This window comes from Stegodyphus dumicola, chromosome 10, assembly GCF_044657685.1.
Source record: "Stegodyphus dumicola isolate Sdum_Otavi_A_Nest chromosome 10, ASM4465768v1".
Classification (NCBI taxonomy): Eukaryota; Metazoa; Arthropoda; class Arachnida; order Araneae; family Eresidae; genus Stegodyphus; species Stegodyphus dumicola.
The window spans coordinates 123,885,936-123,912,798 of NC_140777.1; the positions used below are offsets into that span (position 1 = coordinate 123,885,936).

Here is a 26,863-nt window from a genome sequence, read left to right on the forward strand (position 1 = left end):
AACCTTTCACTAAGCGATACAAAATATTTGTCTCAATGCCAGAAAATTCAAAGCGTAATAAAAAAGTCTCTAATGATAGAACATCTACTCCACTACAACCGATAAAAAAATAAAATAAAAATAAGAAAAATTAATAAATTAAATTAAAAGTATTCCAGAGCATCCAGACCATGTTCATTTGTTTATATAAAATGACCCAGTAAGAGCCATTACATTACTCAACACTAACAAATTAGCGATTGTGTATATTCTACATTTAGATACTGCTTTCATTTGCCATTAAAAAAAGATACGTTTCGCTGAAGATTAAAAATATTCATCTCAAAGCACGAAAAATCTACGAGTAATAAAAAAAAAAAAAAGAAAAATATAAGAGTAATAAAAAAATCTCTAGTGATAGAACTCTATCCTACTATATCGCAAAAATAAAAATAAAAAGTACCTCAATGCAGTGAGAGCACGTGCATTATATCAAATGACGCAGTTAAAGAGACATTACATTGCTCAACACCCACCCCGAATCTCGCTCTCATTCGGAAACAAAATACCAAAAATAAAAAATCATTGCATAGGAATGAAGGTAAGCATACTTAACTTTCGATATATTTCCCCATAACAGGCATACAGCTACATCTCGCGGCAACAAAAAATATTAATTAAACGTTCTATCTAAAAAGCCAAATGTGTTACATCCGGCCGGTAGAGTGAATTAAATGGCGATTCAAATATGACACACCCAGCCATGAGGTAATGTTCGCTGCTGATGCACTACTGAATGGGTTAGTCCATCCACTGTAAAGAGGGGGGAAAAGACTTAATTTCAGTTAATGGTATTAATTATTCCAATCTAGTTATCCTGGAAAGCTTTTAACCCTTTGAAGGGCACCGGTATATAGAATATACCGAATGTTTGTCAGTTTTTTAACCTCCTAAAAAATGCTAATTTTTCTTCATCAAAAGCTGTAATCGTAAGTTTCTACTGTTTCCTTTTGATTTTAAATGACAGCACTACCCTATGAATGCTCAATATTTTGCAGTTATGGCATTAATATACCTCTTTCAAAGGTATCATGTTTGAATATTCATAAATTCTATTGGGGGGAACGCACACATGCTGAACCATTTATATTTACTGCATTTTAATCAAAACTGATAATTAAAAGAAGGATTAGTTATACGTTTTTAATACCGGTATATAATATATACTGGCACCCCTACTGAGGGTACTTTGCCAATAGATGGCAGCACCAGGCTTCTCCTTCTCTACTCTGTGAGATGACAGAATTTCTTTATATTATAATTGTTTATGATGCAATAGTTTGTTTATGATTAATTTACAACTTGTTTAGGATTCATGAATATATATCATGTTCATGGAGGCATGGGGAATTTACTGACCCTGTGCTAGGATTGAATACAAGTATATAAGTTTCTTTTTATTCTTTGTTTACTCCATTCGAGTTTCTCATTTGTCTCTGTTTGGCTAAAATTTCAATTTCAACACTTCAGCCTTTGCCACAAGAAAAACTTGTAGACTTCAAAATTGTCGTCTAGCGTCAAAATGTTACACAACTGTAGGGGTTAAATGTGGCATGTTAGGCCAGAAAAAGACACCAATTGTTTCGTGTTTTCCAAAATCCTAGAATGCAGCGAAAATGAAAAAAGGTGATGGATAACTAATTTGTCACGCAGAGGTCACGCGATCTTTACAAAGAAACTGTGATAACATCACACAAAGGGAAAGGTCACTTAAAAGTACGAGAGATGGAAATGCACTTTAGGTCCATTTCTTAGAGCAATGGAAAAACTGCTGATTTGAAAGCATGCTTTTATTCTTTAGGGTATCATCTTTGTTCATTTAAGATGAGAGACGAAGAAATACAAGAAAAATTTTCCCCATGGGTTAAGATACAAGTACGTGGTTTAGTCTTCACAGCTGGTGAAAGGAGGGAAAATATTTCTAAGGCCAGTTTTAGATGCAAAACATATATCTTTGGAAGGAAAAAAAAGGGGGGCAAATATTTGAGTTTTTTAAGTTTTCATAGAAATAAGGGCTTTGAGGTGTATCAAATAACAAAATTGTTTAACAGTTTTTCTTCTTGAACAAAATGATATTTTACAACCTATATTTACAAAAAATTAAAAAGGCCCTTACTGGGCCTGATAATAAAAAAAATGTGTGTGTGTGTGTGTCTGTGGATTCTTGTTATCATACCATTTTTTATATCATCTAAAGCATAAAATATAATAACTTCAAAAATGCAATATAACTTTTCAATTGAGTCATAGTGTTTCATTTTTCAATTTTTCTCCTGAGTAACATATCCTTGTAACATTATACTAATTCAACTACAGCATGCTATGATTTATGCATGCATATTTGCTAAAATTTTTCATAAAATAATAATATGGAATTTAAATCACTTTCAAAAGCTTTTTACCCATATTTTACATACATAAGTATATGCAGCTGGGTGGCATCATCAAAGTCCAAAAATACATAAATTTTATTTTTTAAATTTTAAATTTCTACCAAAATTTTAAAAGTTCCCCCTTCAGAGTTACATAACTATACTCAAGTACCCATCTCTATAGATGCACATCAAAAGTTTGCAAAAATACATGAAAAAAACAAAAATTAACAATTGGCTGCCACCTGGGAAAAAATGTCGCATTGGGGCACCGGTATAAAATATATATATCGACCCTCAAAATTCAGGATTTCACTCTAGATTTTTTTTAAGTCTCAATTTTGTGTCCTAAGGGTCCGTAAGTTACAATTCATTCACAATTTTACCACAATTTTAATTATTTTACATACTGTCCCTCAAAGGAAGCCTTATCTCAAAATACATTAATTGCAATTTTTGCTTTGCTCAAAAGGTGATATTGCATAAACTATTTAAATGAGATATAGCTGGCCTTCAGCAGACAACAGTTTTGCTTAGACAAAATAATGTTGCATGCGTTCGGTAAAATAATGTTGCATGTGAGCGGTAAAATAATGTTGCATTCATAATAGATTGAATGCATATGTCCGATAAAAGGTCAATAAAATCTATTCTTGTCAAAAGAAATGTAACAGAATGCTGTAATTTTCCTCAGAAATATTCATACAAGTATTCAAAATATCACGCAATAACTCCAATTTATATCAGTTTGCGCAGAACTACAATTCACAATAACAGTAACTAAACAACTGAGCTGAGATGATCTCTCTCAGGCTTTTATAGCTTTTTAACTGGCTGTGCGAGATCTTTCTAGTAATTTCTGCTTCTTAGATTTCTGGAAACCAAAAAATGTGGAATTACAGTTACAGCTAATATAGTATTCAATTCTCAGAAGACCAGATTTCAAATTTCAACGCCTTCTCGAATGTGCGGGTAAACTCGCCAGCAGAAAATCACGGGAAGTCTTCAAGAACTTACATTGAAAGGTTAGCACATCAAGCATATCTGGACTGTGCACCTAATGTCCGCGAAAATCTTGCCCTGATGCATTTCATCGATGCAGTCAAAGATGCAGAAATTCAGAAAGATATCAGATTGGCAGATTTGAAAGACCTAAAATCTGCCTTGGTCTGCCCCATGAAATTTGAGTCTTCTCAACTGCCATCCGACTAAAGTGGCTCGTATAGAAAATTCAAATTTTGATGTCGCAAAACTCGAAGAAATAGGAGAGCTTTGGGAGGCATTAAAAAGTCCAAATAAAAGCAACACTGAAAAGAAAATAATTAAGTGCTGGAATTGCTCATTAGAAGGACATCTCTGTAACCAAACCATGATATGCCAGTCTCATAAGGCGAAATATGCCAGTCTCATAAGGCGGAGGTTGCCAGGCAGAGATGCAGCCCCTTTGAAAATTTTCTAGATCTCATCAGTGAGCGATGGAGATAACAGACTGTTCGTCAAAGGATATGTGAATAAACATCCTTGTAAGATGATCTTCGATATGGGAGCAAACGTAACAATCGTCAGAATAAATATAGCTCGGGAATTGAACGAAACTTTTTGATGGACTTTGCCCTGACAGACAGTGACAGGTGATAAGATTCTGATTGAAGGTAAAATTAACATCACCCTTGGAAACGAGACCTACCAGCACTTGGCTTTCATTGCTAGCATCGCAGACGAATTAATACTCGGACTGCACTTTTTGTGGAAGTATGCTCAACTTTAAACATAATGAGATGTACTCTGCAAAGGAAGATATAGCTGTATTTGAAATGAGAAACAGCATTCCTTCAGCTCACCAAGTAACAACAAAAACAGATGTCACCATCCCTTCGATGACAGAATTATTAATAACTGGCTCCATAGATACTCTGAAAATAGCCCAAGAGATGTATTTTAGAGGCCCGGGTATTAGTAGACCTTGTCCCTGTAACAGTTGTAAATGTTAGGCACAGACCTAGAACCATCCAGAAGCGTGAAGTGCTAGCAACTTGCACTCCAGTTATGTGCGTTTACAAAGCTCTAACTGCAATTCTGACTGAGGCAACTAGGAAATTAATGGAAGAACTTATAGAGTGCAAATTTAACCAATGGACAGCATGTAACAGAGAAAACAATTAAGGATTTTGAAGATCTATTTTCTAAAACATCCAGAGATGTTGGCCGCATGAAATTGATGCAACATCGAATTGATATATGGGATCACTTTCTGATTAAGCAACACCCCAGATGTCTGCTGTTCGCAAAACAGGAAGAGGTTGTAAATCTTCTGAAGGAGATTAAAAAAAAAAAAAAATGACATCATTGAACCATCCACAAGTCCATGGTCATCTCCTATAGTTCTTGTCTGGAAGAAAGATGGCTCGATAAGATTTTGTGTCGACTACCGGAGACTAAACAATGTTACTAAGAAAGACAGTTTCCCTCTTCCTAGGATTGACAATTCTCTAGACACCCTATCAGGACACAAGTGGTTTTCAACCCTGGACCTCAAGAGTGGATATTGGCAAGTGGAATTTCACCCCAATATGATGAAGAGAAAACTGCTTTCACTAATGGCCAAGGACTCTACCAAGATAAAGTTATGCCATTTTGGACTCTATAACGCCCTGCAACATTTGAATGCCTGATGAAGGCGGGGCTTCGTGGCCTATCTTATGAATCTTGTCTGGTCTACCTAGTTGATATCATTATAGTGGGCTGTGGCTACGAGGAACATCTAGAAAATATGAGGGAGGTGTTACAGAAACGGAAAGATCTCAAGCCAATTCTCAAGATCTGAAAGATCTTTTGAAGTGCAATATGTTCTGCAGTGAAGTCACCTATCTGCAGCATGTCTTCTCTGATAAAGGTGTCCACACAGATCCAGAGAAGGTGTCATCATTTAAAGACTGGGAACGTCCTGTGAATATTCATCAACTACGGAGCTTCCTGGGATTCTGTACCTATTACGGAAGATTTGGGAAGGTGTTTTCCAATATTGCAAGAGCCCTGCATAAATTAACAGAGAGTAAACAAAAATTTGTGTGAATTAAGGAGTGCAAAAAATCCTTTAATCAGTTGAAGGCGGCATTAACATCTGTGCGTGTTCTCGCATATCCCCAGACCAACAAACAATTCATATTAGCCACAGATGCAAGCAACGAAAGTTAGGAAGCTGTCTTTCCCAAATGATTGATGGTCAAGAGCGAGTAATAGCTCATTGGAATAAGCATTTGTCCAAATCAGAAAGGAATTATTGTGTCACCATTAAAAAATTGCTCACTATTGTAAAAGCCACAGAACATTTCCATCATTATCTGTGTGGCAGAAAATTCTTGTTTTGGACCAATCATGCTTCCCTAACTTTGCTATTGAATTTCAAAAATCCTGAAAGACAAATAGCCAGATGGATTCAAAGACTTCAGGAATATGACTTTAAGATCATATAGGCTGTTCACACGGAAATGTGGGTGCTTTATCCAGGAAGCCTTGTCATGCACACTGCAGGTATCGTTCAGCAGCCAAGGCTGAGTATGGGTTGGCGAATCTTAGCATTTAGCAAATAACATCAGCCGATCCAGATCTATGAAGTGATGAAAAATTTAGAGAAGATCAATTGGTGGATCCTGACATTAAGCCTATAATAGAGCTGAAGGAATCATCCAGTACAAAACCCAAGTGGCAGTACACTTCCATCTTCAGTCCTGCAACTAAAAAGCACTGGGCTCTCTGGGACCTAATCCACTTCTGAAATGGCATCTTATATCGACTATGGGAAAGAGACCATAGAACTAATAAGAGATGGCAGCTGCTGCTTCCTTGAAATCAAATACCTGGTGTTCTGAAGAAAATGCACAGCAGCTGAGCAAGAAAGCATTCTCGCTATATGGAGACACTAAACAAGGTTCAGGAGCACTTCTTTCGGAATTCGGCTAGAATCAATGTTGAGAATTGGTGCTGATTTTGCGACACTTGCGCAGCCAAGAAAGTACCAAAGGTACGTAACCGGGGAAGGCTGCAGCAATACAATGTAGGAGCGTTTTTTGAGCGAATTGCCCTCGACTTACTTGGACCTTTTCCATGGACCGCGGATGGCAACAAATACATCATGGATTATTTTACAAAGTGGCTTGAAGCATATGCTATTCCAGACTAAGAGGCTGTCACGACAGCTGAAGTTTTGTTACAGAACTTAAAATTCATTTCAACCAAGGGGGGAAACTTCACTTCAGCTGTGTTCGAGGGACTCTGCTATTTATTGGGAATCATGAAAATGCAGATGACCCCATTACATCTGCAGTGTGATGGCATGATGGAAAGGAGTAGTTATACAGTCTGAACCTCCTCTCATTCATGGTTTCCAAGAACCAAGAAGACTGATCGCAACCTGCCCCTGTTCCTGTTTGCTTACCATAGTCCCATCCATGAGAGCACTGGCTATTTTCCATTCCAAAATCTCTTCGGTCACGATCTCCATCTCCCAAGTGACCTGTTTTTCGGCCGTCCTCCGGACGTACCTGATGACTGAGGAGTACGTGCAAGGCCTCCAGGCCCAGTTGGAAATGGTACACAGGTTTGTCCGGGAGCAGATCAACATCTCGATGAACAGGATGAAGAAGATATACAACGCAAGAGCCACCGATCATCAGTTCCAGGAAAATGACAAGGTGTGGATGTGGAATCCACACCTTGTTGTCATAAGGCTATTTCTTCCCAACTGCAGTCACATTGGAAGGGTCCCTGTACACTTCTCAACAGACTAAATGATGTTGTGGTATGGATCTGTTAAGTCACCCAGTTCCAAACTTGAAGCTGTTCATTATGACAAATTAGCCCCATACTTTGGCCAATGTACACTGCTCAAAAAAAAAAAAAAAAAAAGGACAGTTCTATACCTCCCGTTCTACTGGGCCGATTGACAAAATTCAAATTGCGTTCTTCATGTCTCGAAAGCGCGACTTAGGATATATGTTAGATTTATATATAGCACTATTCTAACATAGGTATTTTGACACAAAATCGGACTTTTTCTGAAATAACATACTAATTTTTTTACATATTTCGATTCTACAACTCAAATTACGCCTAAATATGAAATTTTGTAAAATTTGGAGCGAAATTTACGGAGAAATTCACAAATTTATGTTGGCACTTTTTTGTCAGTTTGCGCCAAGAATAGTTCACTTGGCGAACTTCTTAATATATGGCAACCTAGTTTCCTTTCCCATGAGAGGGAAAAAAGTCACCATCGTTCCTTTTTTCCAAATAATATTGTTGCGTGCGTACGGGTTCGTTACGAAATGAATGCACAAGTCCGATGAAAAATGAACAAAAATTTATTATTATCACAACAAAAATGCTTAAATTTTCTCAAATTATCATGCAGTATTACAATATCTCACAGTAGTTATCTTTTAATTACTCAAATGTCCAATAGAACGTAATTCAAAACAGCTAAAGAACGCTAATCCGCAAATTCGCTACAATCAACAACAGTAGTTTTCTAAACAACAACAAACTAAGCAACTACTACAAACTGAGATGTTTTCCTCCTTTTATAAGATTTTAAAATCACGCGCTAGAATTTTCCAGCACTTTCTCGAAATCAAAAAGAGATATTTATTTATTTAACGCACGCGCTCTTGTATTTTTAATTTTTCCGGCTTAGCTTTCTTTTAATATTCGTCACGTGCTGCACTGCGCGAGAAATAAAACCATTTAATTTATAGTTGAACTAACATTAGCTTTTTAAATACCAAATTCGTAACAATATTCTTTATATTATATTTTTAATTATAACTTATTATTTTAAGTAATTGTTTCTTTTTCGAATTTAATTTTAATTGTTTAAGTTGCTTTTTTTTTTTTTTTTTTTTTTTTTTGAATAATTGTTTTAAAAATTTCTGTTTGCCTATTCGAACTGCGTAAATAAAAATGCATCGTTTATTTTTTATCAAATAGTTTTCTTTATATATATTTTTTGTCATAGTTATTATTTTAGGTAATTTTTAAATTTTTATACTTTTATTTTAATTGTTTGTGTTGCATTTTCTCTTCAAATAATTGTTTTAAAATTTTCTATTTATTCCTTCGAACTGAGCATTTTAAATATATTTATTAATATAAATTTTTCAGAATTTGATTTTATTTATTTGAATTGCGTTTCTTTCGGAAGAATACTTTGTAACCCAGACTACGATGCGTTTGAAAACTGCATATATTAAAATGAGAAAATACAATAAAGCACAGTTTACACGCCTTTTAATGTTCCGTTCAGAAAAGATATATATAAATAAGAGAGATGTATAACCGACATTTTAACTTAGGATGACTTGCATATACAGCTTTAAACAGTTTTACCATTGTGCCCATTGCTTTACACAATTTTATCCTACATTTGGTTTCTTAAAATGTTATTCATATTTTAGTCAAATATTTTATTTTTGAAATAGCAAAAATCAAATATCATAAGATTAAAATGTTTTAAATCTTTAAAAAAATACTAATACTAAATTTTGCGCAAAAATTTATTTTTTCTTCTCTTTTTCTTCAAGCATTCTACTTTATTCTTGGCCTTTTTCTTTAGGCATTCTGCAAGTATATCAAAAAGCATCCAACTTTTCGAAATATCTTGATATTTCTGACAATCATTTTGAATAAAGTTATCGCCTTCCATTTCATAAAGGCCCACCGGCGGCCGAGCGGTAAAGACGCTGAACACTGGTAGTTCGGTCCGATGTTCGAATCCCGCAAATGGGCTGGCCGCATCGGCGTTTTCGTGGTTTTTCCCATGTGTAACGTGTATACGAGCCAGTTTACCTTAGAAATTCCTCCACGAAGGCATCCCTCCCTTTAGGCAGATAGCCCTCGTGTGCTTTGCCATAATTAAATAATCCAATCCAATCCAATCCCATCCTTAATTAAATATAATTGATTTGTAACTTCTACTAGAACTGACGGTAAGAATTGAAGTGCAAATAAATAATATAGTGTACAATCTTGATTAATATAAAATTAAAAATATTTGCATAGAAAAATATTTGCATTTAGACAGAAAGTTCTTTGAAATATTTGCAATTACTGTATAAGAAGAATTTATTAATAACCGTAATATTTACTTATTATATTACTGATGATTAGGATTCAGTTCTTGACAATTACATTCTAAATTAGAATTTTAAGGATATAATGAAAATACGCTACGCACAAAAATACATTTTAGGATAAAAATGAGTTGATTTTTTATGTTTTAAAACTTCTTAAATTCATTTAATAAACATCGTATCCTCGTTGTTAATTGAATCCAGAATGTTGGGTGTCGTTTATATAATTATTCTTACTTGTCCACAGAACCTGCTGACTTATCCAGCCATTAAGTAGCTGCAGATCATTTCTACATAACCATTGAACTTTCATTAATTCAGTCTCTAGAGGGTTGTATGTTTATATCATAATTTGACTTTTAAAAAATTATTATTCTAAATATTATGTTTCTATAAAAATATACTGTGCTTTAAAAATGTGGATGGTAGTATCAGCCGCTCTTTCAGCCACTTCAAAAGCAACAGTTTGTTTAGAAATAAATTATGCAGTTAATGTCATAAAATTCAAATAAATATCAAACGAAAATTCTCAGTTTTAGACAATTCGATTTAAACGAAGTAAAGTAGCAGACGATAAAACGCCGAAGGTAAAAATTTACTCTTATTTTTTCTTAAAAAGGAAGATAGAGAGAAAATTTAAAAAAATAGTTAAAAATTTGAATAATGTCATCTATAATTTAAAAAAATAGCTTTTCATATAGTATTAATAAATATTTATTACGCATCATTGAGGGAATAAATGTCAAATAATTAATTCTCCGTAAAATTTTACTTGAAATTTAAGGTTAAAAATAGCTGTGGCAATTCACTGTAACAAAAATCCATAGACCACATTTGGCGTTATTATCGCTCAAAAAAAAGATGCCAAATTTCAAAACTCGAAAATATGTAAATTCGTGTATATCTTCGAAAATTTTGAATAAAAAAGTCTAATTTTTTGCAGATATGCTTAGAAATATACCTACTTTAAGATGATGGTAAAAATTTTATAGGTTATAATTCAAATTTTTTTTCGAAAAATTTATAAATATTATTTAAAAATAGAAATTAAAAAAATAAAACACGAAAAATGGGTAAATTTTATTTGGAATGAACCTAAATTTCGAAATGTGAAAGGAACAATCATAAAAGTTTAATAAAAAAAGAGATATTAATAAATATTTGCCAAATTCAATTAACATTGAGGAGCTAAAATTTTGAGAGCTAATATTTAAAAAACTACTCATACGATGTTTACAAAACTTGGTATTTTGGCATAATTTGAGACGTAGAATCGAAATATGGAAAAAAATTGGTATGTTACTTCAGAAAAAGTCCGATTTTGTGTCAAAATACCTATGTTAGAATAGTGCTATATATAAATCTAATATATATCCTAAGTCGCGCTTTCGAGACATGAAAAACGCAGTTTGAATTTTGTCAATCGGCCCAGTAGAACGGGAGATATAGCACTGTCCCCCCTTTTTTTTTTTTTTTTTTTTTTTTTTGACCAGTGTACCTAGTGCTTCTCATTCTTATGTGCCTCCATAATTCTTATAGATTAATTTTCCTATGTATTTTCTGTGCATAACTTGTACATAGTTACTTGTAAGTAGTGTAAATATTTGTTTCTTTTATTTTTTTCGTTTCTTTATTTTTTGTTACCTTTGAATTTGGCTTCTGACCAAGGATTGTACTGCCTGGGATGTGCAGTCCTTGGGAGAGGAGGCAGTGTTGTGAAATACCCAGCTGGCAGTAAGATAGCTTTGTGCAAAGTGGGGTTAGGGTTTCCAGATTTGGCACGAAGTCGCCCATTTGGAAACAAAATTTGTGACATGCCAAAGACGGAGCAAGGACATTCTAGAATGCATTCCTGGTGGTTTTCTCAAGAATTTTCTTAAAGGTAGATTAAAAACTACATATGCTCTGCCTGTATGCAGAGTAGTAGTAGTATCTTGTGTTTAGTACTGTGTCTTTGAGTTCAGAGATTTAACTTGAGATCAGCCAAGTTGGGAGCTGTACTTTAGTGCTTTGCCATGAAGCTGTCTTCACCATTATAGCGTGAAGGCTGTGTTGCTGATTGTTTCAGTATGTTTATCATAGTTTTCTGATGACTGTAAACATGTCTTTGTAACTAACTTTCCTGTATAATACTGCCGAATAAATTATGTTTTGATTCTTCAGAAAGTGTTATCATCAGTTACTCAAAATCTTCGAACCCATAGAATGCAACATTATATTATTTTAGATTAAAGAAAAATTGATAAATTTTTTATTTTGCATTTTCTTGAATTTTAGTTATTTTCTTATTATAGTATTATTTATTTACTTTTGATGTTATAATGTTTATTAATTTCTCTCTTTTTCTTTTTTATTTTAAGGTAATTATAAAAGGAATCTGACTCAGGAATCTGCTTCAACCACTGTTAAAAATAACTCATTTAAGAATAACGATGATGTTAGAGAAGGTGATAGAGGTACTGAAATTTCTCCATGTGATGAAAAAAGTAAAAATCTCATGATAGTGAATTCCTTTACTAGTAAAAATACTGATACAGTGTTAGAAGTTAACAATGTGCTGAAAAGTATTTTACCAAAGAATGATTCTTTCAGTAATCACGACATACCAATCCATAATTCTGAAGCTCTAAATGATAATAAAAATATCAATGATCTTTCTCAAAATTTAGCCAACTCTTTTGTGAATTCTGTGGATAATAGTGATGACGAAGATTCTGTTATTGAACTTCCCATTACTTCAATACAAAAACAAGAGATTTCTAAGCATATAAATGTTTCTGCTGAAGTTTCTTCTGCACCTTGCATATTGACTGATAAGCTAAATGCACAAACTATAGATTCAAAGAATCTATCAGTTGATATTCAGGATTCTTGCAATGACATGCTTATTGAACATAAACCAAAATCTGCTGATCTTCAGTCTCATTCTGGAGAATTAGTTACAAATATTGGTACTGCTAATGCTGTTTGTAATGAATCATTGCAAGTTTTAGAAAACTGCCATTCACAGCAGTTAGAAAAAAATACCAAAGAAAATAATACATCATTTCAAATGTGTCTCACTTCTAATGAACATAATATTAATACTGAAGAGATACCTCAAACTACTGTGTCAAGTGATGTTAATGATGTTCAGAGAAATTGGATAGGTGACAGTAAATTTCCAGCTGATGATACATCTGATAAAATGGATACTAATAATCTCTTTTCTAAGAGTGAGGCACCCATTCTGACTGAAAATATTGTTCCTAGTCAAGTTAATATATGTGATAAATTAATACACAATAATTTTACTAGTGCAGAAAATCAACCTAATACCTTTGTAGATATTAGACCTCTAGTACCTTCTGTGCAAACTCTTAATGTTGGTACTTCTGTGCAAACTGTAAACAATCTTTTACCCACATCTACTATTTTACAATGGCCGTATTCTGCTGTACCTACAATTTTAACTCCAGGTATTGGATCAAATACTTTCCAAAATGGCTATCAGTATAACTTACTTCTGAATGCAGGCTTGGATTTGAATTCTAACAGTACAGGTAAAATCATATTTGTTAATAAGATCGCTCCAGAGGATGCAAGTCTATCCATGGCTGCAAAAAGCTGTACAAATGAGAGTGGAAATGGAATCATAAACTATCTAAATTCCAGATCACCATGTATGTATTTTCTTTAATTATAATTTATATGCTTATTAACATCAAAATTATTTGGAAAACTAATATTTGTCTGAAAAGTAGGAACAGTTAGTACTTGTATATTTTTCCATTGACCATGAAAGTTGGTGGAGATACTGCCAGATTAGCAACAATTATTTTGGTAGAAGTCTTAAAAAAATCGCTCTTTATTTAGTTAGATAATCATAGATTCTCTCTTTATTTAATCAGACAATTAACAGATACAAGTTAAAGATATAGAATAAAAAAAATCTTAAATAAATATGCACTCAAACTTTGAGATTATCTGTCATATAACCTCATTAAAACTTATGACATTCATTTTGGTGGTCAAAAATCTCTAATGAAGTATAAAATAGAATATATATATATAGAGAGAGTTTCACAAGAATAAAGTTAAATTAAATTTAAATAATTTTCTTGTGCCATTGCTGCAAGGAAGGAAATTTGAATTTAGCAAATGTTCTCTATTCATATAAAGCTAATTTAAAATTTAATTAAGAAATTTTAATTGACAAAATAAAAATAAAATTAATTATTGCTGCAAACTAATTTACAATATCATTTAAATTCTAAGAGCATATGTAAATTAAGTGCACATATCTAAAACCATGAAAAAATATATAATAGTCCAAAAATTAATCTCAAAATTTTTAAGGAATTTCTAAGACGAAATTAAATTGCATAAGTGAATAATTGTTGAGCAGGCAGGAGACAGACTTATCAAGGGAAAGTTGCCTCCAAACCTAACTCTTCAATTACTCAATTTGTGTTTCGTCATCCATATAGGCAAGGGTAAAACTAAAATTCAAAACCAAAAGTTGTGAATTACAAAAAGGAAATTTAAACCAATAGGAATTCTGAGAAATTTAGCAAGTAAAATATTAATTAAATGTCAAGAGTAGAAAACCAAATATTTTTTAGAAAACTAAAGTAATTTAGAAACTTTTAGCCTATTGAAAACTTTCCCTACATGAATTATGCATATAAACCTAAAATAAACTACATACAATCATCAACATATAATAATAAAGCTAGTAAATAGCAAGTTTTAATTTAATTTAACTTAACTATAACTACATATTTGAATTCCTGAGTGTGGACAAGTATTTGCTAAACTAAGTAGAGTAGTTTGTTACTGCTAACTGTAAAAATAGAGGCACTAATACAATGTAAAGTTGAGTGTTAAGCTGCTACCTGTGAGAGCTATATTGTAAAAACCTGTGCTGTAAACTTTAATGTAAAATGCTTGCTTTATGTGCAAAAATGTTGCTAACTTTGAGGCATTGTTAAAATGTGTAAAAAAATAAAAATTGTGAACTGCTACTGTTGTGAAAATAGATGTTGCAAACTACTGAAGATGTAAAAATTTGAAAAAATGTTTTTGAAAAAAATTTTTTAGTAAAATTAATTTAGATATGTGCACTTAATTTACACATGCTCTTAGAATTTAAATGATATTGTAAATTAGTTTGCAGCAATAAGTAATTTTATTTTTCCATTAAAATTTCTTAATTAAATTTTTAATTTATACAAATAGAGAATATTTGTTAAATTCAAATTATATATATATTCACCTTTTGTGAATTCTGCACCTCATGAATTAACTTAAATATGAACCTGAGGTGTATTGCATGGTTATGCAGCATACTTACTTGATTGCATCATTTTGCTGAACCCTAGAGTCTTTCAGTGTTATTATTGCACCAGTGTAACCACTTTGTGTAACTTTGAAAATACTACACTTCTTACTATTCTGTAGACGTTAAGTTCCAATATTTAGTATTTTTTTTCAAAATGGGAAAGAAAAAGCAGAAATAGTGGGTAACTTATAGCTTTCTTTACAAAAACTAAAATAGTTTTATTGAATGCAAAATTGCATAGAACCACAGGAAAGAAATTATATGTGTGTTGAGATATGAAAGCTCTATTTTATTGGTGCTGAATTGCATTATTTGGTAAAAAAATTTTTTTGTTTGTTTATTAGTTAAATTTGTTTGCTGGGAAAATATGTAAGTATAAAGGTATTTGTTACTTAAAAAGGAAAAATTTGGAGAACATACTGAAAACTTTGATTTTTTTATGTAAAGCACATAATTGATTATATCAAATTGAAAGAGAAATATGCAAATGTAAAACTCAAAATTTGGCAAAACAAATTTGCTGTTTTGCCTAATTTTGAACTGATTATATGTTTAAAGCAAAATATTTAGAAATGGCTCATATGGATGGGTCAAAGATCCAAGCCATGGGTACAGACAGTCTTATCGTGAATAAACAAAACTAAAAATGGATTTGAATATACTCTGTAGTGGCTGAGTAGGTAAAACTGATAATTTGGCTCAAGATTTCAAATTCCAGTGAAATGAGTGGCTGTATAAGCATTTTTGTTTTCTCCTATGTGTAATACAAGTAATAACCATTTTCGCTTAGAATAGGGGTCTTGAATTTTTCACGCCTGAGGGCCACATCAATAAATTCACAAAGATCTGTGGGCCACATGTCTGTCAAAAAAATAGTGTAGTCAGAAAATTTATATAAAAAGGTAGGTTTGTTTTGCAAGACTACAATTGATTCTAAACGAAGAGATAGTGTTACAGATTTGTATTTATATATACATTGGTTCCAAAAAGTCAAATGGAAATTGAATTAAAATGTTTTGCAACTTTTTTTAACTATGAAGAAAAATTATAAAAATGGTTGTACAGAACGATATAACAAAAGCCATTTACAATGAAAAAAAAGAAGAAAAAAAAAAAAAATTACATTTCTATGTGGTTATGAGGAAGATGGTGTTTACTTTAGTTTTAATGTAAAATTTCACATTGTTTTTGCTTGATTAAAGCTTCAGTATCCGGTTTAATATATGTTGTTACAATTCCTATTCCACCAAATGTCTGTCTGTCAGCCATGTTCTTATTTTTGATTTTAGGATTTTCATTTTACTAAAAGGCTGTTCATATATGTATGTACTGCCAAAGATATAAGACATGAAGAGTGCATGGTAATACATTGTCATATTCAGCTTCCAAATCACTCAGAAACTGTTGAAATTTCCTGTGATTAAGTCCTTTAGACAGAATGAAATTAACCACTTTAACAACAACATTCATTACATGTTCAAAGTTTGAGAAGAACTTTTTGCACAAATATTCTTCGTGGAAGATACATTGGAAAGTCATTACAGTATTATTTCCACTTGCCTTCACGTTAGATTTGAGTAATGTTATTACTCCTATTTTCCAGTCATAGAGTTAGGACCATCCGTGGTTATAGCAGATATATTACACTGAAGTCTAACTCACATTTATCCAAAGTTTGTGTCACACCCGAATACAAATCTGTCCTTGTGTTGTACTTTTAAGTGCAACGATACTGACTAATTCCTTTGTGAAGTTTTTATCAACGCCACGAATAGTAATAGATATTTGTGCAGTATCCGTTGCATCTATTGAATTATCCATCTCTACAGAATAAAAATCAAATGTTTTGCATTTGGATTTTTATTTACTGAATATATCTGTTGCGACATCCTCTGTGCGTCTCGCTACTGTCACAGCAGACAAGCTAATATTCAATATGACTTGAGCCTGTGATGGACAAAGCACATCAACTGCACACTGAAGACATTCTTTTACAAATTCTCCATCAGCAAAGGCTTTTCCTTTCTTACCAATTTTTCTGCTTTCATGTAACTAACACAAACACTGTTTTCAGATTCTGTATTCACTGTAGTAATGAAAGACTGCTGAAAATTTAGATTTGATTTTAATTCACTCACTTTGTCAGTTCGAAAATGACCTTCCAATGCAGAATATTTCTCGCTGTGCTTAGTATCATAATGTCTCTTAATGTTGTATTCCTTCGTCACAGCTACATTGCCATTACAAATAAGGCAAACTGCATTACCCTTATGTGCAACAAAAAAATAAAGATCTGACCACTTTTCTTGAAAAAAAATCGCACTTTTCCTTCAACCTCTCTCTCTCTTTTTTTTTTTTTTTTTTTTTTTTTTTTTTTTTTTTTTTTGTTATCAGGAATTGCCATTGCATGCTCATTCAAGGACCATAAGTGCTTCTAAATTTTAAAATGTGGAATGAGAGGGAGTAACCTACCTTAAAATCAACTGTAGAAAATCTGCTGATCACTAAATCAAACAGGATGTTTATGATCACTGTTCCCTTTGGCAACTAATTGCAACATTAGAAGAAATAGAATTCTTTTAATTTATTCCCCCTCTCCTCTATAGTATTGGCACACTCAAGCTCACCTTTGGCGAAGTATTGTCGAAAGTTTGACATCTGTTGCAAATCTGTTAAAGATAAGAATTTAACCTTTTTATGGAATTGAGATTTTATGGGTAATCAAATTTTTAATTTTTAAAATTACATATAATAAAGTGAAATTTTTGAAAAGTTTGTCATTTTCAGAAACTTTTATCTCAAATAATACTAGGCATGTCAATAAAATGTTTTAAATTTCAAGAATAAGAGAAAAAAAACAATTCCCGACAAAAAGCCATCAAGGCAATTTTTCTTGAAATCAAAATTTCTTAAAATTCTCCAAATTCAAAATGTGAAGCCACTAAAATGTCTTCAGCGGGCCATGGGTTGAAGACCCCTAACTTAGAAGATCTTCAATAAAGATATTCATCCCCACAGGCAGATAGCCCCCTTTATGTGCTTTGCAGTAATCAAATAAACGAGCAATTAAATAATTGATTCAATTATATGAGTGTAAGCAGATTGTTGAAAGTTGCAGAAGAGAAATAGACCCTTGAACTGTTTTTCTTTCACCCAGCCTAATTTAGTTTCAAACTTATTCTTCAACAGTTTTTCTTCTGTCTGCGCTAAATTTTTCTAGAATTTCCTTTTCTATTTTGGATTTTCTTTCCTGAACTAGCTTTCAATGCACATACATAGCCCATTCAAATTATTCTCTGCCATTTTTGAGTCCAAATAATTTTTCATTTTGCTCTGGGTTTTCTTGTTTCTTTAACTCAGTCTTTCATTGCTTACTCGGCCACCAGCAGCCGAGCGGTAAAGTCACTGAACACTGGTAGTTAGGTCCGAGGTTCGAATCCCGCGAATGGGCTGGCTGCATGGGCAGTTTTGTGGTTTTCCCCATGTGTAACATGTATACGAGCCAGTTTCCCTTAGAAAGCCCTCCATGAAGGCATCCCTCCCCCTAGGCAGACGACCCTCGAGGCTTTGCCATAATCACGCACACACATTTCATTGCTAACTCCTTTATGTTGTCAAACTTTGCTTTCTTTCCAAAAAACTGCAACAGATATCTGTCTATTGTAGGAAAGAGATACACCAGAAGAAAAGGCACTATTTATTTCACAATAAATGAAAATAATGGCAGCTTCATTCTCTTTTTTTCTTGAAAAAAAAAATGTTACCAAAGTTTCCTTGTTATAGCCTTATTTTGGGACTAATAGATACCTCGCAGTGTTGGTTTTGATTGCAAGCAATTAAACCTTCTGTTAATCTGTTCTAAAATAAAAGAGAGCATCAAGATGTGTTGTCAACGGAATCATTTAGGTTTATAACATGGAGTGCAAAGATGCTTTGTTCCCTCATTCCAGAATATTTTGCCATTATTTTCAAACTTTCAGTAATGTCTCATACTTTCATTGGAAAGCTGAACATTTTTGGAATAATTTTATTATATTTTATAGAATATATCTTGTAAATTTGTATTTTAGAAATAGGTATTTAGGCAATGAAAGAAGAGCTTTAGCAAAATCGTAGTGTCAATTGAGCGATTCATTTCTTACCAGAGTACCTAGGTTTGAGACTCTACCCCTCATGGGACATTTTTAATTTCGAATGATTATGAGTGAACAGCCCTAATGGGCCAAGGCCTGCAGTGCCCGAAAATATGCTTTTTATGAGTGACTAAACAAAGTGATATATATATACAGTGATAGCTACTATAACAAGTACTAATAATGATAGATATTTTTTTTAATTAATTTTCGATAAGTAGAGTCATGATAAGTATAAGAGTGAGTTATTTAGTATTAATGACTGTAAGTAATAAAGATAAATGATAATAACACCCGAATTCGCTATAGACCAGAAAGTGCTCCGAAAGAATCTGGGCCGTTCAAGCTGGTTAATAAAATCTGAAATAAAATGGTAGAGTGTAAGACCTTTGGTGCTATGGAGGTGTAAGGTACTAGTAAGGATGTGAGAATATAACTAATATAAGTTGCAAGAGTAGCAAAACACAAGCATATTGCAGGAGATATACCATAACTGTCACAAATATAACATAAATGTCACAAATATAGAATATAAATATTTAATAAAGATATCAGTTAGATAATATTAGCATTAATTAGATTAGAAGGCATTAATATTACCATTATTAGAAGGAGAGCTACAGATACTTTCAGATATTTCAAATAAAATAAATAATTTATTAATTGAATTTTCTGTACCCTGCACTTGCAGCACTTTTTCACTTATTTTCGTAATAATGTTCATGAGTGAAAGACCTTTAAACATGTTAACAATTTCTTTGCAGAATTTTAAAATGTCATAGATGACACTAAGGTTAAATTCAATCTGTTGATTTGCAGTGTGGTTGATGGCATTTTCCATGCCTTTTATCATGCTTTAATACATTTGCATATGATTTACCTGTTTTTACATTATCAGGTTTAACATTTGTACTGGGTGTTGATTGCTCAGGTTTTACAGCAGATTTATTAGGAACATTATTTTTTGCATTTTTGCCAGTATAGGGTACAGGAAATTTAGAACACTCACAATAATTCAGTGTGCTGTTTTTGTAAACAGTTGCAGCACTTAACTACTTTTAAATATTTAGCTGAACAGTTAACAGTCTTATGGGTACCGGCACATTTTACGCAACTTGATTGCAACTTGCGTACTTCAGAAGAATGATAGAAGTGCTGGCATGTGTGACACTGCACAGCACCTCCTTTGGTTTGATACACTTGAACTTTAACATAGAACCCCATTAGCATGTCAAGATTATACAATTTTTCAACTCTTGGAAAGTTTTCAACCTGAGCCTAGAAGAGATATCGGAGCTCTTATCTTTAACCTATGCATTTGTGCAACTTTTCTAGTATGATATCCAATTGTGGTGAGTTCTCTTAATTTTCTTCAAACAGCAGTTTATGGGTAATCCTCTAATTATGACTTTAATAAGCCACTCAAACTTAGTTGTAACTAGATAGTGATCTATCTTTCGTTCATTGAAATATCTGGTAATAGAGCTATGACTATCTACAGTATTTGGGAATATTTTAAGAAATTATCCATTAATCTTTCTAGCAAACTCACATTTAGTATCATTTTTGAGTACCTTAACCTTTTAAGTCGGAAAATTTTATGCTAGGTTTTACTATGATTGGTTTGACTTGGGGGTATGAATTGTCTCAGTTTCAGGCTTGGTTGAGATTTCCATATTGTTATTGTTAGCATTATCATTAATCTTATTTTCTGCAGAAAGCTCTGCAAATTTATTACTAGTTGGCACTTCGACATTGGCTTTAAAAATTTTTGAGGGGCGAGCCGGGTTTTTCGGTTGAATGAAGCCTTCCTTGTCTCTGCTATCATTAATTGAACTTTTTAGATGGATTTTTCAGCTTAATTGACATTTCAAGTTTACATTACTATTACTAAGACATACAATATCATTATCATTTACAAGTATTTCCTTTAACTTTATGGTTTACAACATTTAACAGCATTTCACTAGCAGAACCATTAGGATGTTTAGCACCTAATGTGATGATACTGAAGTTAATTCAGTATCATCAGTTATACACTGGTTATCATAAATTAAGGAAAAATCACAAAAATCACGATTACTGAAAAAGTTACATATAGAATTTTATGAAACTTACTCACAATATACAACACATAGTAATGTATCAAATAACATAAAAAGAAATTACCAGAAAATTATGGTAGTATAGAAATTAGCACATGTATAAAATGAACAAATCGAAGATGTCAGTTTGCTATAGTAAAAGTACCTTCAATATGGAATATAATTGCGTCTAGAAGCAATACAGCACATTCAGTGATGTGTGATGCTTTCAATTATGCAGTCTATCAGTTCCATAGGAAGCAAGAGCCATCATTCTTGCAAAGCGGTTGCAAGCGCGGCAAGGGTCTAAGGGGGCAGATTGAGAGCAGCTAGACGTCTCCCTAAAGCATCCCAAACGTGTTTGATAGGATTCAAGTCTGGGGATCAAGCTTGCCACTCCATGCGCATAATTGTTTCCTGTTGAAGATAATCATGTACGATGCGAGCCCTGTGTGGTCTTGCATTGTCGTCCTGCAACAGGAAAGCATCACCTATTGTCCCGGCATATGGGCACACATAAGCGTCAAGGATGTCATCTCTATAAACATGAGCATTCATGGTTCCCCTTGGAAAAACATGGAGGTCTGTGCGTCCACCCAAAGAGATGCCACCCCAAACACAGACACTGTCTCTTCCGTATGCATCTCTTTTACTGATGTTTGACGGATGATAACGGGTTCCAGGTTCTCTCCATATCAAATAATGCCTATTATCGCTTTCTAGACTAAACCTGGACTCATCCATAAAGAGAATAGCTCTCCATTGCTCAAGCGTCCAGTGGACATGTTGTCGTGCCCACTGCAACCGGTCCTTCCTATGGCGTGACTTGAGCGGCACGCAAATGGTTGTTCGCCTCGCACACAGACCACCTTCATGATGTCTTCTACGCACAGTTGATGCTGACACCAACCTCCTGGTGGCTGCAGCAAGGGAGGATCTAAGAAGAGTCGGAGTAGCAGTTCTATTCCTGAGTGCACATAATGCCAAATATCTGTCATTGGCCCTCGTCGTAGCAGTTGGCTGTCCTTGGCTGAACCTCCTAGGTGCCAATCTGTGATTTGAAATTGCCTCCAAAGTCTATGAACCACAGAAGGACTCAAATTTAGCCATCTGGCCACTTCTGTTTGACTTTGTCCTGCCTCTAGTCTCCCAATGGCTCTCTATCGTAGTTCTGCAGGCAAATGATGCCTGGAGGTCATTGTTACGAATTGGCTATATCAGATTTCTGATGTCACTATCACAGTGAAATATGTGCGCTTGCTCTCAAAAAAGGACTTTTATGCTGCTCGCAGATGACGTATTCCGAGTGTAGCGCCACTAATTTGCATATTAGAGTTTTACTCAGCTACTCTTACTTGGCAACATATTCAAATTTTACATGGTTTCGCTTATTTTTTGAGGGAGTTATCGCTAATTTTGTGATTTTTCTTTAATTTATGATAACCAGTGTACATTCATTTTGGTGTAGAAGTATTGTTTTGTATAAAATCCATGTCTCAGCCTTTAATTTTTCGTATAGATGTATAGCTACATGATTGTAGTAATAGAAATCTTTATGCGATGGATCATTATCATATTTAGTTTATTGATATCATTTACTGTGGCCCACCAGCGGCCGAGCGGTAAAGTCACTGAACACTGGTAGTTCAGTCCAAGGTTCGAATCCCGCGAACGGGCTGGCTGCATGGGCGTATTAGTGGTTTTCCCGATGTGTAACATGTATACAAGCCAGTTTCTTTCAAAAAATCCTCCACGAAGGCATTCCTACCCTTAGGCAGATAGCCCTCGAGGCTTTGCCATAATCACACACACACACACATCATTTACTGTGTGTGGGGGGGGGGAATGTATCTGTGGGTACAATTTTATAGAAACATGACCACTCATGTGCTGGATGATCTCATTTGCACTACCACAATATTAAGAGAGTGTTGTGGAAAGATGAAAGGTCCAATTGTATTTTGTTTTCTCCAGATTATATCTACAGGATAATCAGTAAAATTCTTGCTGTTTTTGAGGTCAGAAACAGATGTACAGTGGATGGTATTGAGCATTATGTCTTGAAATAATCTCCATCAGCAAGTGTGCCTCATTGTTAAAGGATTTCCCATGAAAGTGGAACAATTTGTAGGTGCTATTGGTGGAAAACGACTTAGCAAGGGCTGGTTGTCCTTTCTACATGTGATCTCACATTGTTATGGAGTTTCATCACCCCTCACAATTAACCAGCATTTGCTCCTTCTAATGAAATGCATATTGAACTCCTGCAAGTATACGTCCTCAGTGATGGTGTGGCCTGGTGGTAGTAGCTCGTAATGCACCACTTAGTAACTAGTCTACCAGACACAAAGTATTACCCTACATGGGTGCAGATGTGATCTTGAAGTATGAAGCATAGAGTCGCCATTTTTCATCACTTGTGAGTGCCCAATGGTTTTTTGATTCAGAGACAGCAACATCAAACAGGTAGTCACTCATTGCTCCTTGTTGCTGCTGGCAATTTGCTCAACTTTTACTCTTCCCTATTTGGTGCTGATGAAATCTTATTGTTTCTGAGAAATCTGGAAGCATGTGGCAAGTTTACCACTTATTTGACTACAGGTTTGCTCACTGTAGGACTCATCACAAAAACTTGTATTTTCATTAATAGACTGCATGATATTACAATTCAAATAGTTGATAGCCTAAATAAACATGAAGGAATCTATCTTTGCCACAATAGTATCAAAATCCATTAGTCAAGTTGTTATGCCAAAAATTTTGACTTCAGGAGTAATAGATAAGAATTTATATTCCTCAGTGTTTACACATTTTTAAATTAACCTTTCTGAAAGTTAAGTAAATTTATTGCATTCTGAAAGTTAATTTATTGCAATGATAAATAGTTTGAATATTTTAAAAAAGCCGTCTTTTTAATTCTGTGGTGTTTTTGAAAACATTCACATTTGAAGTCTGAAATATTTTGGATAAATCCTTAAAGATTAATGCTATAGTCTCGTAAATTTTGTTTCTTGAGAAAAATGTGAACATTTAGAAAATTTCGAGCATAAAATTGTTTTTGTTCTTTTCCTAAAGTGTACACAACATATCAAGTTTCAGAATTGCATAGTTTATCTTTTAACCATTGACAGATCACTTAAATCACTGCATTTTTCATCTCTTGGTATTAATATGCAGAGCATTTCTAATAAGTAAATATATTTAAGATGATACAATAATTTATAAAACTTATTTGATTGTTCTTTGTCCAAGTATTAAATGTCTTAAAATTTGTGTAAACCTTTGCAATATGCTATGTGGTATACGTAGTGTGCTTAACTCGGTGCTTTATACAAATTTAGGTAAATTTGCATTTCAGCATTGCATGTAAAATTCCAAACATACAAACACATGTGTATACAGCCCAGCAGTATGACTAATGTTCATAAATATTTAATAAATGCTGCTATATGTAGTAACTGGCATCGAAAAAAGTGTTGAATGGAGAATAAGAAACTTATTTTTAATTTAGAAAAGTGATGATATGATTTTTATTTAATGCATGCAAACAATTTAATTGATATATTGTGGAGAATTTAAGTGATAATGGTTTGTAATAGTGCAATAAGGACTAAAATGAGTGTAAAATCTGAGTTATTTGGAAATAACTTTGCAGGCAATAAATGATATGATACAAATGAATGAAATTATGAAATCTGCAGATAGTAACAGAAATAAATATCATATTGCTATATACAGGGTTCGTGCAATCCTTAAGAGTCCTTAAATTTTTTGGAATTGATTTTTGGTCTTTAAAAGTCCTTAACTTTGGCCAAAATCAGCAGAAGGTACTTAATTTTAATCATCTGAAATTTCTGTCTGTTTTTATGACTGCCATTTTGAGTGTGAATTAGCATTTTGGAGGAATATTTTTGGTGATTCACTCACATATATGGTTATCTTTTGAATGTGTTCATGGGTTATAATTTGTTTCTATTTCTAATAAAAATGATGGGATACTCGAGTTTCTCAGCAAGAAGTGAAACATAAGCATTTCGAAATTCCTTTTTTCTAATAAAGAACTCTTAAACAACTGTTCGCTTTTGGGGATGTGAATTCTTTTATTAAGCAGCTCTAAATTTGGCGACTTGTCAACATTTTGGCGATTTTAGGATCAGTTTCTATAGAAAATTTTTAATTCCGAGATCTGACAATTTTTCGACTAGTTTTTTAAAATCATCATAACATTGATAAATTTCATTAAAATAATGGTAATATATTGAAATTATATATAAAAAATAACATTAAAATAAAACATTCTATTTTTTGCTGTCATATTATAAAGTTTCATTTTGGGAACTTATACAATATTATGAGTCTGATAAATAAGGCATATTGCTATAAAGCATAATTTATGAAACAGCTCTTAGCAAGAGCAAAATTAGCTATGCAATTAATTAAAAATGTCTTTGTATTTTTAATTTTTTCTTAGTAAGCGTTTTTCCCATGCAATTGTCTCGGAATATTCAAAATTCTCAGAATATGCATCAGTTTTCTCTATAAAATTAATTTTACACTTTTTCCCTCCTTTTTTTTTTTTTTTTTTTTCAAAATATTTCTGACTTTTTGCTGTTACAGAATTGGTAGGGATAATTTTTCTTTAGTATTTTAGACATTGTGGCTTGGAAAGTTTAGAAGGGTTTGAAGTCAAGATTTATAGACCCACGATTCTAGAAGATTCGAGAAATATGTGACGAAATGAAAAATGTCTCCATGATATCGACACATAATGGATGTATTTTACAGAAAGTTTGTGATGAATTTCTTACCTTTTGGAGAACATCTGGAAGAACACTGAAAACATAATATTTGAATGTTTTACTCCTGATACTATTAGAATCTTTTTCTTAACATGTTTATCTTCCCTTTATTTTCTCTGCCTTTCACTAGACACAAGCATCACAAATATCAAAAATGCTTATAATCTTATCACTGGGCAGGCATTATAGAAAGGGATTTTTTTATTAATAAAGAAATTGAAAACTTATAATTTAAAAGATTCATCTAATATGCCTTAATGCATCATACACAGAGCTGGCACTAGGCATTTTCCCACCTGATGCAATCTCTGTGGATCCTAAATTCTAAACGTTTTGCTATTTCTTGATTTTATTGTTCGGTGTGTCACTAAATTCTAAAAATTCTGCCACACCAGCTTTGTAACCAGGCTTTACCATATATATTTCATATTTCTTCTGAATGTTCATATTACTAAAGAAATAGAATTAGCCACTTTTTCTATACATTCTAAATGCATTTAGTGTTGTTTAGAATAGCAGAAATAATTAGATCCAAAAATTCTAAAATGAAAAGGAACCATGTTCAAGAAAGAAACTGAATATGAATACATAAAGGAAATTACTCCTCAAAGATATATGCAGTTATTATTATTATGTAACTTACCCAATTGTTTATAATTTCAGCCTTTCAGTTTATGATTCAGTCGGGGGTTTGGGACTATTTAACTTTTACCAGATCAAGTAAACCCTCATAGGCACCTTGTGGAGATGTTGACAAGTTAGGAGATAAGCACGCAGAAACTAGCGAGAGCATTGGTTTGCATATTGAGACAACTCTCTAATTGTTAGAAAAGATGCTTAAAGAGAAGGAAATCTATATAAACTAGCCAAAATGTTTGGAAAGGCTTCAAATTAAAATGAAGGATAAATATTTTGTTGAGTGTTGTTACAAAACATAAATGTTTTGTAGCTTTTAATGTGCAAATATTGTTAAAAAATAAAATTTA

At 33.0% G+C, this 26,863-nt stretch overlaps 1 protein-coding gene across 11 annotated transcripts in view; it reads left to right on the forward strand.

Annotated features, from left to right (window-relative positions):
* LOC118184533 (uncharacterized) overlaps positions 1–26,863 on the forward strand; it is a 130,913-nt gene that overhangs the window by 47,348 nt on the left and 56,702 nt on the right. For all 11 annotated transcript variants that reach the window (XR_015043535.1, XM_085825497.1, XM_085825504.1 and 8 more), the window contains one exon: positions 11,899–13,200. Coding sequence is in view for 10 of the 11 variants with exons in the window: in XM_085825497.1 (XP_085681623.1) it covers positions 11,899–13,200 (1,302 nt within the window). In the remaining variant the exon portion in view is untranslated. The remainder of the gene's footprint in view (positions 1–11,898; positions 13,201–26,863) is intronic.